Here is a 17,986-nt window from a genome sequence, read left to right as displayed (position 1 = left end):
TTTAAATCATCTACATTTACTCTCGACATATCGTGCAGTATTGTTGAGGAACGCCCAACAGTTTAATTATATTTTTCATCAATTTGATTTTTAAAAATTGGGCTTAAACATTATATGATTGGAGACGGTAAAATATTGTTAATGTAACGAGTACTTTCTACTGAAGAATAGCAAAAGCAAGCATGCATTGTCAACATAACCATCGGCAATATGGAAACGGAAATATTTCGTGGCTGTTGGGAGTTGTGCAGTAAGCATTAAATATTGTCGTGAAAATAAATAGTATGGACACTCACATATCAAAATGTTTTTAAAAAGAACCTACTTTTTAAAGATGATTTCGTAATGTTCCTGCACTAGTTGTTTCATTAAATAATTACATCATTTTACAGTTAGGAACTTGCAAGGCAGCGTGAGTTGAAAGGATTTACTGAAATGAATCAGGCACACAGAACAAATATTCAGCGTGGTCCGTGTAATGCAGTGCTTAGAGTTTTTTTTTGGCGGGGCGGGGGGCGGCAGTCCAAACTATTCTTTAATATTCCGAAGGCCACCATATATAGTTTCACACGATCGTTTAAAAACAAATTGAAAAGCCCATAACATGATTAGCAAAAAGCGCACTTACAGAAACTGTATAAAATTGTGGCAGCTTAAAGGCCTGTGACAGTTATGTTAATTATTCTTTGAAATATATGAAGTGTATGCCAGGCCCACACTTAAATATGGCACCACATTTAGCCTTTGTGTGTGGAGATAGCTCTTCCATTTTGGCCTTGTTTTTGCTCGCGCGTTTATCACACACGGCACCAATCTGTTCTTTAACAGAAATCAATTCTAGTCAGATGAAGCACCATTCCAAAGTACAGCGTTTCGGCTGAACACTTCAGCCAATATTTATGCCATTTTGTCCTATTTAAAAACTTGATCCCATTTTTCATGGACAAGGCGTATAGAGCAATTTCAACTTTTGTTTGTCTGTAAATCCTTTGAGCCTTTCTTATGCTGTAATTGCCGAAATAAGAGATCCACTGTTTGCCCGGATTCACCTGTTACTTAATGAGCTTGCTCTTCACACTCTGGACAACAGCGGTTGCCTCCGGAACCTGGTAGCAGTAAGAGTTTGACTAATCATCAGTGACAACGCTTCTGAATTGTTACTTTTCTATCTACGCTTTAAATTTGCACTTTGTTTATTTTCCAGATAAATATTACAATCGAAACATATTTTAGTCTAATTACGATATATTTGCGTTATCAATTTTATATTGTATATGTAAATCTATCTAAGCTATACTTTCCATTCCTGGCATGTAATCACACATAATAGTTATTTTTAAATGTCAAGGTTATCAGGTGGAACGTCTTGATGGTAAATATTACATTAAAAATATTAATGTAAGACAATGGCACTGAATGAAAACCATATCTACTTCGGAAAACAATGATAATTATATACTAAAAACCGTTCACGCTATAATAGGCTTATTTGGCAGCCCGTGGCTAAGAATGTGAGCTCTTGCAAATGAATGATAGATAGATAGATAGATACACACTCAAAAAATAATTTAGTGATCAGGCGAATCTAAATAGGATTCCAAAGAAGAAGCACATTTAGCATGTTAGATACTGACTTTTTAATTTTAGTTCATGCGTGATTTATAGTAAAAGAATTATTTCTCCTAGGGTTGTACCGATTGTGATTAAGATGCGTTCGCAATCTAACATTCAGGTTTTGTTAATACCTGCAGATATATCAGCAGCTTTCACATTTTTAATTGACAAAATTTAAGTGAAGTCATATATACATTCTATACAACGCACCTTTCATCGCAGTGTTCGACCTGAAATCGTTTGGTTTGCACCGTTTCCCCCACAGAATATTCATTTCACCGTAATAAAGCCGCATATTGCCCTATAATTCAGTTTTCGCGCTTATCCTGTATATAATATTAATTAAACTGGTATCGAGAGAAGCAAATAAATTCGACAACGGGTGGCATATGATTTATGTGTTCTAAATAAACTTAAAACATTAAATAAAGACTATTATAACCTCCATCTTTTTGAAACGTTTACAAGGTGTACATGATATCTACAGTGAACTATTCCTTCCAAAAAGGAATATAACAATACTCAACATTGAATGCGTTTATTCTTTTCTTTACGTATTTTGGCTACACAGGAAAGTACTGCAGTGATAGGAAACGTTGTAATTCAATACCTGAGTGGATTCTGTCTTCTGTAATGTATCTGGCTGATTTCAGCGGCTGTATAATATAAAACAATGCCCAAAATCTGTTGACTAAGAATTCGAGCCCCAAACATTATTAGCCCACGTGTTGTAGCAACGTGCTGCCATTGACGCGTTAACTTAATTTGTATTACTGTGTTGTATAGTAAGAACGTGCAAGGGTGAACTGTAAATTAAATCAAATATATCGATAAATGGAACCGAGATAAATCGCATTTTTAAAAAAAGTAATAATTTTAGTATTATTTGGTACGAGGATTACAAAAAAATCTGCTCCCCTTGTCAACAGCTCATCACCCGTGTACCTTACTGCGCCTGATGGAGCGAACCAAGAGATCACATAATTAATTAAATGAATACAGATGTATGGGTTTGGCCATTTTTGAGTTATGTTATTGTACCCGGCCAATTACTGGTAATAGTGCCATTGAGCAGAGATAGATATGTAAATTTAACACCGTTTTTTTCCTCAAATGGAAAAATAGCTCCTCAGCTCTTATGCACCTGCAGGTTTGCATAGAACTAGAGGAAGTGCATTATCCAACAAATGGAAAAGAAAGTACTCCAACTTCAGAGCACGTTAATTGAATTCATTCAATCAAGCTTGGGTTATGTTTGAGCTTTTATCTGCCAGGTCGGGATGTACAGATAGAAGACTTCTGCATCAATTCATTATGCCGTGGCACTGCGTTTAGAAAGCGTTTACAGCTGTGCTGCTGGACACCTTAGATCTGGGACTAGGAAATGGAGAAAAGCGACACAGAAATATACAATTGCTATCCTGTTATGCCAATTTGACATTACTAAAGCTACAAGAACATGTTACCATGTAAAAGATAACTCGCCTTCGGGCGCATAGATGATCCTGATATTTAATGTTTGTTTGAATTTACATAAGGCCCTCATTAGATAGTCGTTAATTAGAGTTAAACACGTATTCATTAGTTGAATTTAACGGGCTCCTATTGGCTGGGTTTTATTGCCTTAGAATAATATTTGCATATGTGTGCTTTATTTTGTTCCATCAGTATCCATATGTAAGTGGAGGGAATAGAACCAAAACATCTTAGAATCTGCCCCTATAAAATGGCCACTTGTGCAAAACTTGTCCACGGACAGATGAGATTTGATAAATAATAAACTGCGCAGTAGCACATAAAATAATATCTTGGAAACACTGACTTCCAGCTCAGCACTAAAAACTGTTCCACGTGTCAAAGGGTTCTGAACTTGGGACAGTGGATGTGGATCTATTTAGTTGTAGCTGCATACAATAGTTTAATTCTGGAATAATACTCATCCACAACATATTAGGTGTGATACCATTGGATAACATTATATGCGATTAGATCAAATAACAATATGCTGGGGGCGAGAAAGTGTTATGCAGTCAGAACACCCTAGACAATTTGTAATGACAATTAACAGATTTACAGATACGTTAGTCTTATCATAAAATCACAACTATAGCTCAATACGTAATTTTCTATTTTATTTTTGCTTTAATAATTCATTTAAATACATCGCGTGGACAATAATAGCAATTGCGCTATTACTTATGTGTTAACGGCGATCTGGTGGCAATGGCCGACTCTTGCTTTAAAATTGCATTTGACAAAATTATAGCAATGAAAATCATTGTCGATAACTATTAGCATGTGACAGCAACATGAAAAACATCCGCAAGGATAATGGGGATTTCCTTTTGAGTATTTCTGCGCACATGTATAGCTATCACTGCTCTATTTATAAGCCATTGATTTCTGTACAAAACGGCTAATTACATTACTTACAGCAAATAGCAGCCCTGCTGCACATACTATAGCGTGCCAGCAACAAACAAATCACTGCTTATTTCACTTGATTGACTTCATTTTCACATGAAATTGTGCCTTATGAGCTAAACTCTGGCAATCTGGCTAGTGTACGTAACCGCTAAGCAGCACACACTGCTAATTGAATCTGTTTAAAAATAAAAGCTCCTCCATGTAGTAAATGTTCCTCTTACAGCTGTAACTAAGGGACAAAGAGGGAGCTATCAGTTAATTTACAGGTACGATGCTGGCTATGGGCTTGCATCTTGCTGGGAAATTTAATCTGTATGTTTTGCACGCGATCTAACGGTTGTATGTGAGATCCCAAAGGGACTTGAGAAGAGAAACTCCATAGACAGGAACCCCCCATATAGACCGGACTATAGGTGTGATCAAACACACGGCAGCTGGCACGGCCAAGACTGGGGCTAAAACAGCTAGTCAGAGGATTTATTCTAAACCAATTAGTTTAAACTGTATACCAGGACAAGCATATGGGGTGTGAGGGAGAGGCAGAGGGAGTCAAAGACAGAAAAAGAAACAAAGACAGAGAGACAGAAAGACGTAGGAGACAGAATTGACAAAGGCGTTAGAGGCAAAATTTAGTTCTTCGCATTAACAATGTACTTAAAGATAAATAATTGTTGGCTTTCAATAACCAGTTTATATTAACTAAAACATTTGCGAATGGACTCGTGGTGTATTTTTAAAAATAATACTCAGTCATTTTGAAATACAGTAAGCAATTCCATAGAGCACGATTAGGCGCTGTCACTGAACAGAACCAGCCAGCATAAAGCAAAAAAACGGCCTGTTTCCCCGTATAAAATCGTATAGTGTGTATTCCTCTGTCAATTGCATCACAAAACTGTCAAAGTTCTGATGCCTTTTTTAAAAAAGTAATTTAGTATGTATTCAGAAACGTGGTTTCGATTTCATGGAATGGAAATTAGAGTTATATACTCATCCAATCGAATTGTGGAATCATGTATTAAGGTAAATCTAAAACAGATTTACCTGGCCAGTTAACCAAAAGCTTAACATTGTTTAACAGCGCAAAACAACGCCCACTGCATGTGTTAAAAAAACGTTCAAGAAAAGATCAATTTTAGAATATTTCCTGCAGAGGGTATCAATTACGATTATAAACTACAAACATAAAAGGCCACTTGGTCCACTTTCTGCATTCGGCACATTTCTGTTCGTCTGCTTTAAGATCCAAATATAGAGCTGGTGTCATTCCAACTGTTATAAGATACAATCAACAAGGAAAATTAGGTAGATTCAAATCAGATTTCCATACACTTTCGCGTCATTGGTGTATTGATACATTGGAATCTGATACAGGGGAGTATTAAATCCATCTGTAGCCCAGACTTGCTAACTCAGATTCTGTGCCATACTTTCCATACCTAGGTGGCTCTCCACATGGATGTTAACACCTCTCCGAATTAGAATCAATAATAAAATAGGCTGGAAATTGGATCCTTTCGTCAAGGGCATAGAATTTTAAAAACAAAATAGGTGGAAAGGCTCGAGATACCAGGCTATATAGTGAATATTAATGGTAAAATATCATAAAATGTGTATATGTATTGGGGCTGGAATCCACAGAGGCCTGCAATTTTCCATTTTCTAAACACATTTTGTGGTCACACCCTCTTGCAACGTATGATATCGCAGACCTAGAACAATAAGGGATTCACAATGTTGAAAACACATGCGTTGGGGTCAGATTTGTTTCATCAATCGGCTGGACTGACAGAACTCCTTCATTATCAATGCGTATCAATACAGGCTTCAGCAAACCCCTTGTGGCCATTGAATTATTACGTACATTTTAATAGTAAATAGTTAATAATAATATAATTTATAGGTATGAAATATAAAAGTTTATGTTGACTTTAAACGCACGTGCGTTCTCACGCAGGCGCGCACCAGGAAATTAGCTGAATGAACACCAACCCACACACAAAAAAAAAAATCCAATTTTAACAATGGATATTTTGTAACAAATGCTTGAAGATCATTCTCTGAACAGTTTGATTTCAAACTGGGTTTCGCAGAGAACAGTTGCAAAGGATGCTTGGTTGGGATTGCTCAGAATAGTTTGTTCATTTCAGAATTCCAGCCTTTTGAGTCATTGCAGTAAGAGAGTGGGCCTTTTACTGATCAAACGGATAGTTAATATCACGGGTGGTTATGAGCCCAGGGCTCCTTAAAAAGGTATAAATGTTTATATCGTATATATCATACATTCATGAATGCGAACGTAGATCCCGATAACCGCAGAAGGCAAAATCTACAAAATTAACGTACAGAATTCCTTTCTATGATTTAATGCTGTGATTTAATTGCTGTCTATTTTAATCTTTACTTTCAAAAACCAATGCTGCGGGTTGTGGGGCTATTAGCGAAGTATGTGATGACGTAGACGAGCTGGATATGCTGAACTTTTTGGAAGGTCTACCGAGTGCTGGCAGCGGCGGCCGATTTTCACAGCAAAGCTGTCACTCTGTGTGACCACATACAATAAAATGCTTTGAACTTTAGGACAATACTGACCTAAGAAATGCGTCGTTGTACTGACTTCCTCTCTAGACCCAACTGACCTTTAAAATCGTGGCTCCCTTACTTGGGGGGGCGGGGGAGGGGGGAACCCCACTCAAGCAGACACGACCCATTTTTGCTAGACTACCTGAATTGCATTTAAAATATAAAATATCAACAGGCAACGTTAATATCCTTCAGGCTTTTCGGAAGAAGTGTCTTCAGGAATTTAACGTAAATACTTGAAATAGATCTGACGTGTCTTGTTTTAATGCAGCGCCCATTTTGCAGAAAAAGTGCACGTTTATTGAGTGATGTACTGCAACTTTTGCTTTAAAAATTAACTGCTTTAATTTTAACATAACATTGCTACTTTCTTGTACAGGTTAATTTTTGTTATTTGCACAAAGTAAAGTAAATAACATTGTTCTTTTAAAAAATTGAAAACACATTATCCTATTCAAGAATACCTGTTGCTCAGGAAAGAAAAAAGGGAACCTCAGATTACTCGCTTTACCCAATCGGAAAGTCGCATAAACTAACCACATTGGAAAATCGAACCCGCCTGGAGCTGTCACTGACCGTCCGTCAATAGCCAATGAAAAGAGTATGACAGGCCTTTGTAATGAAAAGGATTAGGTGGCAGTCTATCGAACTCCTCCTACCAAATTATCCAACTGTGCCCTGGCGAGAGCCTGCAACAAATAGGCAAAACTGTGTGCTCCCAGCCAGCAAGCGACAATCGGATCAGCAAGGACTTGGAGCTAAGGAGTCAGGGGAATGCTGCTAAAATCACCCTAACATCATTGTTTACCCATTATTTAAAACCAATCTGCAGGGACTCCCTCTCTCAAAAACCTTGGCACTGTATGGTCCCCAGCAGCATCTAGTAATGACTATTTCCCCCGCGCGCTGTAGAATTTGACGTGTTGTATTTTCCCCGTAAGAGATTAGTACTTTATTTTTTTTAATTGTCTTGTGGCAGTTTATTCCATGGTTTAAGCTGGGGTCTGTATGGAAGTACTAAGAGCCAGGTCCGAGGAAGACACGTGTACTTTCCGTCAATCAGCAATGCTTTTCCACGGAATCTCTGGGGGCGAGATACAGGGAATCATGGAGGAAATGGAAAGGAGATCCAAGACGGATTCCCGTCTGGCCAAAGGAGTGCAGATGAACGGAAGGGAAACGGTAAGAGTGAAACCAAAGAAAATATTTACTTTTGAGACACGAACAATGAACTGACTTCCTTAATGCTGAACAGTTCTCGCGCAGCAGTTGTTGAGAAACTCGGTTAAGCTTTTTTTAAAAAAAGATTTGTTACATTGAATATACGAACGGCGTGATTTTAATACATCGCAGTAACAAGAAGATACTTGCGTTTGGTAGCCAATTTACTTCGGTAGATACGTCTACATATATAAAATTAAAATATTACGTACAAACACGTTTTATAAATATAATCAATCGCCTTGTGAATTTATGCAGATCCATACATAATGCCGTTACTTATCCCGCTCGGTTGATTGACAACTGCATCGTAGCAAAGGAATTAAATATCAATAAATGTGCCGATTTAACTTTCTAGTAATCGCGAAAGAGGAATTGTATTTACAATGCGATTATTTGCAACCTTTTAGCAAAAGGAACTCACATTTTAGTCAAATACGAGCGCTTGAGATTTGTTTTAATGATTGAAAATTACGCCTCAAAGATTTAGCAGAGTAACTTTTCCATTATCCTGTACTATATAATGTAAAATATGATAACTTGGGAATCTGGACTGTTGGAATGGGGGGATTTATCAGGTACAGCGAATGATACATAAAAAAATCACTTGCATACATAATGCTTGAAGTCTTTTTTCTGCAAATCGTTGGGCTCTTTTTGTTTGCGTTCGTTCACTGTTTATTAGCCTTGTGCAATATATGTGTATACATTTGGCCATGGTGGCGTTTTAACTTGACATTCACCGTTTTTTAAACTCTGTTTGCAGACCATGCCTTCTATTAATTCGGATAAACCCGCCTTGTGCGCTGGTTGTGGTGGTAAAATAGCAGATAGATATTACCTGCTGGCTGTAGACAAACAGTGGCACCTAAGGTGTCTCAAGTGCTGTGAATGTAAGCTCGCTCTGGAGTCAGAATTAACTTGTTTCGCCAAGGATGGCAGCATTTACTGCAAGGAGGATTACTACAGGTAATCAAATACGCACGCTTGATTCAGGTTCTGAGAATAAGTAGTGCAAAATTGTTCTGTAACTTGTGCGCACGTAAAGATTACTAACGCATGAGTTAACCTGATCGCATTAGTGTCGATATTTATCTATTGAGTTGCAGTAAGGAGTATTTATTTTCCAACGATTTACTACTGATCAGTTCAGGCCAGTTTTACAAATGCCAAATGAGACAACCGGCTGTCTCTTTGTATTTAAGCAGATTCAGAAGTTGGGGCCGTCACTTAATAGACTGCCGCAATAATTGCGAATCACCGTTAAAACAGACGGGAAATGGTTGCGGCGGTTTGACAGGGAAGCTGTGCTTTTTTCTTTCTTTGTTGTACATCTCACTGTAGGCCTGTGCGCGGCCCAGGAGAAGAATGCAGCAATTTAAACTGTAACTGTGCTGTTTGCCTACTATTATGTAACCATCCTTTATATTACTGCACGGTGGATAATTTTTAGTTTGAGATTGAGCTTTATAGAAATAAATCAAATCTTGGGCCCGCAGCATCCCAAACTGCTGTAGAGTTACAAATGGAAACAGATACAAATATGTACTTTTACTTTTTAATTATGTGAATATGAAGCCAACGCATCAACAATATAAAGTATTGAGGCCCATGTTGCTATATCATTGGTTCATAAAATGTGATTATTATGACTTTAAAATGATGAAATCAACTAATTTTGGTCCCATAATCTGAATGATATTTGCCCGATAGGATCAGTAGTTCGGTCCTTTGTGCTTATTTGCTAGTATTTCGACTATGAATAAATGTGGCAAGTACAATTGCAGGGAGGAAAGGCTCAAAGTAGTACTCGCAGAGCATGTCCCTTTAACACGCTTAGCTAACAACTGGTCGATTTGTTATTCAAAACGCTTCCAGATTACATTATTTTCACACATTTATATATGTATATATGGACAGAATTTACCACTGATCATGGAGCTGACATTATGGAAAATGAGCACGAGTCCTTGTAGACCATGTGGTTTAAATGTGAAGAAAAAGTTGTAATCCATGATTAAATATTAATAGATCAATATAATTTATTGTTATTCTCTGACAATTATGTTGTTCGCAATGTAATCTAATGCACATATATATCTATTTTTAAACGTTGTGTCCTTTGTTTTTGTAGGAGGTTCTCTGTGCAACGCTGTTCCCGCTGCCACCTCGGAATATCCGCATCTGAAATGGTTATGCGAGCCAGGGACTCAGTTTATCACTTGAGCTGTTTCACGTGTACAACTTGCAACAAAACATTAACCACAGGCGATCACTTTGGCATGAAAGATAATTTGGTTTACTGCAGAGTTCACTTCGAGTCCCTGGTGCAGGGAGACTATCACACGCAATTTAACTACACGGAGCTGGCTGCAAAGAGCGGGGGATTCGGTTTGCCTTATTTCAACGGAACAGGCACCGTTCAGAAAGGACGACCCAGGAAAAGAAAAAGCCCTGCCCTCGGAGTTGACATCCCGACTTACAATCCAGGTGGGAAAAGATAACATTTATCAATTGTAAACAATTTTACAACACCAAGTTATAGTCCAGCAATTTTATTTTAAATTCACAAGCTTTCGGAGATTTTCTCCTTCCTCAGGCAAATGTTTCAAGATCTCCTTGAAGCCTACGCATTTATACATATTGAACAATAATAAATGGTGTTTACCACCGGCATCTCCAACATTTATCAAGGAAGTGATATGTAAAAACAATAGTTGATATAATTACTTCAAGTGCTCTATCTTGAAACGTATGTGCAAAACATCAGCTGTTGGATTAATTTGCATCTACACAGGAAAAGTTTTTTTAACTTTTAAAATTCCACTAACAGATAAAACTGATTTAGAATGATATTCAGCATGAGTTTGCAAATCAGCAGATATTGTTTCAAAGGTCCACTAACCTAGAACCTAAATAATGTTGCAAAAACGTGTAAAGTAAGATTTAGAATTGTTTGGTTTCTGTAGGTTGCATCATACAAAGGCGTAATGCAAAATATTCTTAGAATGTTTGTTCTCCATGTGAGTGTCCTTTTGACAAACCTCTTAAGATATTTACTTTTAATTGGGAGTAATCGTGCTGTCATACATGCTAACTTTCTGTTTTTGGTGGTTCAAAAAGCATTCTGTAGATCTCGATTTCTTATATAACTAAACATGATTTCATACAATTTTTCAAAAAAAAGAATAAACGCTTTGTGGACGTTCCACACACTGGACCCAATTACATACTGGTTCATTGTGTCCCTTTGTAGTTGTTTCTTAATTGCGATTTTTCTTCAAAGCAGTTTGGCGCGCACGCTAGATTCTGATGTTCAAATGAATGGAAGAAGAATCACGTAATCTGGAGGTTAATTGTTTTGTGTTAATTAGACGTGACATAGGAATCCCTGGTTTCCAGTCACGCATAAATCACCCCTGCTAGCTCAAAATGTACCGTAAACCTATCTTGAACTAACATACTGCATACACTCATTGGTGTATTCCAAATTGTCATTAGTATTCACTTTAGGACCAATGAAAAATAATACCTGAAACCTTGGATGTGTTTATACATTTAATACTGAAAATCATAGCCTTTTTATTTGATAATAAGGAAAATATATTTTATCCACTTGGTGTGAAAATCACAATATTAACATATAATAAAAATATAAAAACTTTGTTGGAGACTGTCGGTATTGTCCACGGCAGGGTTACTTTCAAAGATAGATTTGAACATGGTTAATAAAATAAGATTGTAAAACTGAAGTACTCCGGACTAATTTCTGTGTGTGTGACGGGAAATTCTTTAGATTTACCCATACATTACTTCAGTCTCTATCCAGTGGCTGGAAGTGAGGATGGGCCTAGATTCAAGACTTTAGTACTATTTAATGAGATGCATGAGATATACATTAATCCTGGGTGACCTAATAACTTCCGTAGACTTTCTGCCTGCAGTCCTTGACTTGGTTTAGATACAATACTACACATGGTTTCTTTTCAAAAGGAAATCTTGATCAGTTTGGATACAAGAGTTATTATTTAAAAACCTTTAACTGACACAGTACTCAACATTTCTCTAGCCAGAGTTCTGCTAGCTGGATCAACTATTTGCACAGAACAAATTTTATAAAGGGAACGACATAAAGTCTGCAGATTGCGCTTGTGTTGCAACTGCCCTGACGTGAATGGAGTGTATCGCTGTCACCCTGAAATGTATGTTAATTTTATTGTAAAATTGTATAAACGTTACGTAATATAATTCTATCCAGACAATCTTTTTAAAAAACGCTACAAAGATTTTTTTTAAATCGTGGTGTCGAGTTTACGTTTCAAAACCACGAATAGTATGCATTGAGAAGAATGCGTTGTTTTTCTTGAGTGCAGCAGCATAATGGGCAGAAAAGTGACCTTCGATTTCTCACACAAGGCATTTCCTTGCATTTATGTTAGGAGTCATGAACGCTTATCCAGATAAATAAGTGTATCCGTACGTAATAATAAACTATGGCAATATATTGATTGTGTAATTTAGTTTTCTCATGATAGTTACGACTGCATTTGCAAAACTTCTATCACTGGCGGTCGCATTAAATTAAAATTAAAACAGGCAATAGTACTCATAGGGAAATTGATCCCTCCCATGGGTTTGGTATCAAACATGTTACTGAACCCAAAGCACAAGGCCATTGTTTTTTATTTTCATACTACTTGTAACGTAATATTTTGAGGAGAGCTTTAAAAAAGTTTGAGTCGAAATTCCGAGGAGCTGGTAATCGTTTCTATGGGAATAATTGGGGGTGACTTTAATAAGGAACTTCAAATATTATGCAGTCAACAGAAACCCAGTCATAATTGATATCGATAACAATTTTATATTACATTGAGACACAATTTCCAGGGATAAGATTTTAGCGCCCTCTAGCGAAGAGGGTTCTAAATGAAAGAACGTGTACAATTATTATTTACATGAACGGTGAGGGTAATCCTATATAACCCGGTGTGAGAGATAATTAATAAAACAGCACAGTTCTCTTTGTAAATCCTAGGGTGCAATGAAAACGACGCAGACCACTTGGACAGGGAGCAGCAGTCATACCCGCCAACCCAGAAAAACAAGCGCATGCGCACATCCTTCAAACACCACCAGCTTCGCACCATGAAGTCCTACTTCGCCATAAATCACAACCCAGATGCGAAAGATTTAAAGCAGCTTGCTCAAAAAACTGGGCTCACCAAAAGAGTTTTGCAGGTAAGAGGCATTCACATTAATATAGAGAATGTTATGCACTGTAAGCCCTCTGATTCCCCCCTCTTAATGTTCTGTCTTTGCCAATCAGAGAACCCTTTCTTTTCATTTCGAAATACTGACACATGGACATGAGCGCTGCTATTTTCTGGTAGAAACAAAAGAGTTAAAACAAAAACCGAAATAGTTAAGGGAGTGGTATATCACGGGGGTTTACAGTGGAGTCAGTGTCTATGTTTCATCCACTCTCAGATACGATACATGTTAGATTAATAACATTAATGTTTATTTATGTGGCAGTTTCAAAACTTGTAAGCATCTTGATTGATCCCCAATGGATGTCACATTTTATACTTATCTATTGACAATTGAATATCAAGATACCATATACACTTTAGGACTTTGGCATTAAGGGCATAATTCAGAACAGATATTAATCACTGAACTACAGAACTTTTCTAAAATGATAATTTTCAGACTTGCTAACATTCAGTACAAAAATGCAATTTAAATCGGCGCACACCTCTCATTCCCAATTAACTTCACAAAAATGACTTTGACATTAAATAGTCAGTTGCATCCAAGGCATTATGAAATGGTCAACCCGCACGCTCGGAGAACAGTCACTGAAATTATTTACACTATTATCGGAAAACCGATGTCGAGTGTAACAGCTAAGCGCAGGGAAACAGATAATGATTGACGTTTCATTGCCTGAATTGATTCGATCTTTGATTTAATTTTGTATTGCGATGTGTAACACCTTACGGAGCAAACAGCCGGAGCGCTCTCCTCCAAAGTTTTCACCACGCTGGTACAACACCATAGTTACCATAATGTTCTTAGTGGATGCAACGTACGACTTGAATAAACTCATTTGAAGTTTTAATAATTTTACTTTATAACTCGTTAAGTAAGCAGTTTTATTTGTGTGCGGTGTTATGAACTTGTTCCTAGTATTGTGTAGGCGAGCCAATGGTAGTGTCTAACGTGCTGTAGATCGCACATACCACCAATATATTGTATTAAATGTTAACGGTTTCTGTTTGCATTGTCACAATCAGCATCCCCAATCCATTTAATTCTGATCTATTTAATTCTGCATAGTATTAGCTGTTTAAATAATTTATCTTTATATATATATATCTATCAATAATTTGTGGTTTGTGATTAGATAAAAGGTTCAAAAAATCGGTAAAAAGATTACATGGGATTGGTTTGCAGGTTTGGTTTCAAAACGCAAGAGCCAAATTCAGAAGGAACCTTTTGCGACAGGAGAATGGGGGTGTTGATAAACCTGATGGCACAGCACTTCCTGCCCCGCCCCCAGCCGACAGGTCCGGCGCCGCTCTAAGTCCAAGCAGCACTTCGACCACTTTAACAGACTTGACCAATCCCACTATGTCAGTAGTGACGTCTGTGACCACTAACCTGGACGTGCACGAATCCGGGAGTCCGTCACAAACTACCTTAACGAACCTTTTCTAACATTTTTAGCAGATTACAACAGAACAAAAAATCCCTGGGAAGTAAAAACAAAACAAAATAAAAAAAAAACAAATCCTGTTGTTGTGTAGGATGATTTTGTTAAATAACTGATATGAATATATATTTTTTGTTTATTGACGAATTCTAGTTTACAGCAGTAGAAAAAAGAGCAGTTTACAAAAATAAATGTCAATAGACTGTGCAGTGGTGACTGCGCATGCTCGAATATATAATTCCAGCTTCCAGTGATTTTTCCTAAAGGCTTCCAGATTAAAAGTTTAAAGCTCCGTTAATCTTACACTTTAGTTTTCCTCTACACTGGTCATGTAAACATACTTTTTTTAACTTCTGCTAAACGTACCCACCATCTATTATTACTGTCTCTACAACTATAGGGTTGTCTTAGGGAGAGAGAGACAAAACAAAACAAAACAAAGTTTTGGTAGAGCTAAAACCATGCGCACTCACCAGTGAACATCTGTTCAGGCTACGCGTTATTGTCATATGTACTGGTACCAACAATAATAAATAAAACTCGCCAATATTTTAAACTACCGTTCTTTGACAGAACGAAACATGGTACTGGATCTACTTTTATCAAGTGGGATCCATCACAGCTTTATCATGTGCCTTATGATATTTCTGAAGAAAGTCTGTGACGTGGTGTAGATTCGTGTTCCCCTTGTTTGGAAAAAAAAACATTCAACGCCCTTCTGACACCTCACAAGTTTTGTATTGTTACCTCCTTTTCTGAAAACTTTTATATGGGAAAACTGTTTAAAAAAAAAGGCGTTTGGACTTGTCCTCGAAGGCAACCATGAACACTGTCTCACTAGAGTAGTTGGTATTCCCGATGTTAAGTGCTAAAAAGTACATTCGAGTTCCTTCTGTTGATCTTCGTGTTTATGATTAGTACAGTAAGTGGTTTGATGAGATTGTTGATGTTACTTTGTTTTAAAATGAATACATTGTACAGGCGCGTTCTCCCCTTAAATATTTATGGACCAAACGTTTGTGATATCTTATTAAAATTGTGTGATTAAAGCAGTTTGTTTGATCGTTTTCAGTTTAGCCTTCTTTCATACGGCGCTTATATTACGATATCAAATAAGTTCCTCATGTTGTGTCTATGTGCATTATCTATGGACGAATGACCAATACGTGTAAAACTCGTTTGAAACCAGAAAAATGCGGTAATAATACAAACAATGGTAGACGTAGTGACATAACACCTTTTTAAAAAATCAGGATCTAACACCAAACATTTTATCAGTTCAAGCAAAAAGCACTAATGTTATGAAAAGTGCCTGAAATAAATACACAACACATAAAAGCGAGAACACGGGACTTCTTTCAGGAGTTATAGATTGTATGTTTATACCAGCATTGCTTTTCAACGATCTCTATTTTTTCAATTGTCTATTTACGACTCTAGAATGCCCCACTTATTTAAAATAAATTAAAAGATGTTTCAGGGACAAAAACATAGGAAACAAATGTGTTTTTAAATGGCAAATAAAACACGATTGTATATAACCAAGAAGAAAATGTACAAATAAGGTCAGGTTGTGGGCTAGAGATACCTAAAACGGCTTAGAGTTTAAATACAAGTAGGATAGGGACACCACCATTTTTTTAAAAGGGGAAAATAAATCACCAGAAACGATATAAATTCAGGGAAGGCTAAAGCCAAACAGTCAATATCCAAACAATGTAAATTTACCTTTTCAAAATAGTTCTTCACGAAACGTTAGTATTTTCCTTGTAAAAACATAACAAAAAGACCCCGAAAGGACAGGTTGCTCTGTAGTTTAATGAACTGTTACTATGATTTCTTTCAGGGAGAACAAATCTTGGGGCATTACAGCCACACTTCCCGACGTTTGAAAATTCCCTAGGTATTTTAAGAAGGGGAAAGGTTGATCGGAATTCAACAGCAGTGAAGACAAAGACTATATTAACACACAATTAAATATCCTAAAACTTTATTCAGATACATAACTACAATAAGCCTCCAAAATGTCATTTGCTTGAATGTTTAAGCTAATGTAGGACGCAACGTGTTGTATATCTTTTACTTTTAAGCTATCAGTGGACATACATGTAGAAAAAAATAATAAAGTATGCGCTGGACTTAATTGGAAAGAATTAGGATGTGGTTAGGACAGGCCAGTCTGATTTCCATCGCACAGCCGAGCTGACCAATTAAAGGGACATAACAGTTTTTCGGACATCAAACGCAAGGCTTTGTCTGTATTCTACAATTCTAAATGTATAATTAATTTGATATCCATTTGTAATGTGGAGAGTTGGTTATGATGATTATAAGCGACATTCTTATAACAGGGATTATCGATGTACGGTATTTTGAGTCTAAATTCGCAAGTCCTTCAAGCCCACAGGCGACATTTTGGTGTTTCTGGTTGTAAAGCAAAATTGAGAAACATTGTGCATGCTATTATAATATTTTCTCTAAATTCTTTTAAATATCAAAGGGTCGGATGTAATATTGTCAGTACTGTTCTTGGGTGATGTATACATTTTCATTGGTTGATGTTAATTGTAATAAACAGCTTTCAGTATTGAACAAGTTTGCTTGCTTAATGCAACAAATGATTTTTTTTCTCTCTAAGAAAACATATGCTTTTTATACAAGATAGCATACGGACTGAATTAACGTATGTTTTGAATAAATTGTTAACTTCCTGTACATACAACTGATTAATTTATTGGAACTCTTATCTATAAAGCACGGTTATTTTTTCTCAAATACTGATATCTGTCTTCCGAGATTACAACGAAAGATTTCACCACCAACACCCGTGGAGGATGTATTGGGGAGATTTCCCTTGTAATCAATATAGAATGCACATCATACTTAGGGTGTCACCAGTGATTTCTTGTGGGTCGCGACTGTTTTATACAATAATGTCTTACATAAAGTAGCAATTTGTATATCCCCAAGTAAAGACGAGGAACAACCTGGAAATAAAAATCAAATGGAACTTCAGGAGTTGTGCTATTTTGCTTTCAAAATGTACGAACACATTTAACGGAAAACGGAGTATTTCTGCATCGCACAAAGTCATGTTGAATATATGAATCCACTATAATGTTAATTTGTCAGCTCCAACGTCCACACAAAACACTTACTGACCTTTATTTTGTGACGGACATAACCAAACTAGTAAATTACCGTACTGTCAAAAAAACTTATGCAAAACGAAATGCTATTTGTGGAAAACAAACAGTGTGGCCCATATTAAATATCGTTAACATTAGCTCATCAATTATGTAAACAGTGGGAACTGTGCAGTTATTTTTTTGTGTTTGGAAATCTTTTAGCATAACAGGATAACAAAAGGTTACCCGTTTGCTGGCGAGACGAATTTTGAATCGAACTGTTACAGTTTCACCT

General features: G+C 36.8%; 1 protein-coding gene across 3 annotated transcripts; it reads left to right on the top strand.

Annotated features, from left to right (window-relative positions):
- Positions 1-7,316: 7,316 nt before the first annotated feature.
- On the top strand, positions 7,317-17,578 carry lhx9 (LIM homeobox 9). 3 transcript variants are annotated; one of them, XM_067989746.1, is made up of 5 exons: positions 7,317-7,806; positions 8,612-8,814; positions 9,980-10,335; positions 12,881-13,083; positions 16,410-17,578. In XM_067989746.1, exons 1-5 carry the CDS (start codon positions 7,633-7,635, stop codon positions 16,464-16,466), a joined length of 993 nt encoding a protein of 330 aa, XP_067845847.1. In that variant the 5' UTR covers positions 7,317-7,632; the 3' UTR covers positions 16,467-17,578. The 3 variants fall into 3 exon arrangements, with proteins under 3 accessions (XP_067845847.1, XP_067845845.1, XP_067845846.1); XM_067989744.1 differs by lacking the exon at positions 16,410-17,578 and adding an exon at positions 14,305-14,593; XM_067989745.1 differs by lacking the exons at positions 7,317-7,806; positions 16,410-17,578 and adding exons at positions 7,931-8,017; positions 14,305-14,593.
- The last annotated feature ends 408 nt before the right edge of the window (positions 17,579-17,986 follow it).

Source organism: Heptranchias perlo, chromosome 9 (genome assembly GCF_035084215.1).
Source record: "Heptranchias perlo isolate sHepPer1 chromosome 9, sHepPer1.hap1, whole genome shotgun sequence".
Classification (NCBI taxonomy): domain Eukaryota; kingdom Metazoa; phylum Chordata; class Chondrichthyes; order Hexanchiformes; family Hexanchidae; genus Heptranchias; species Heptranchias perlo.
The sequence above is the reverse complement of the archived record's forward strand: the minus strand, read 5'-3'. Positions and strand labels throughout refer to the sequence as shown.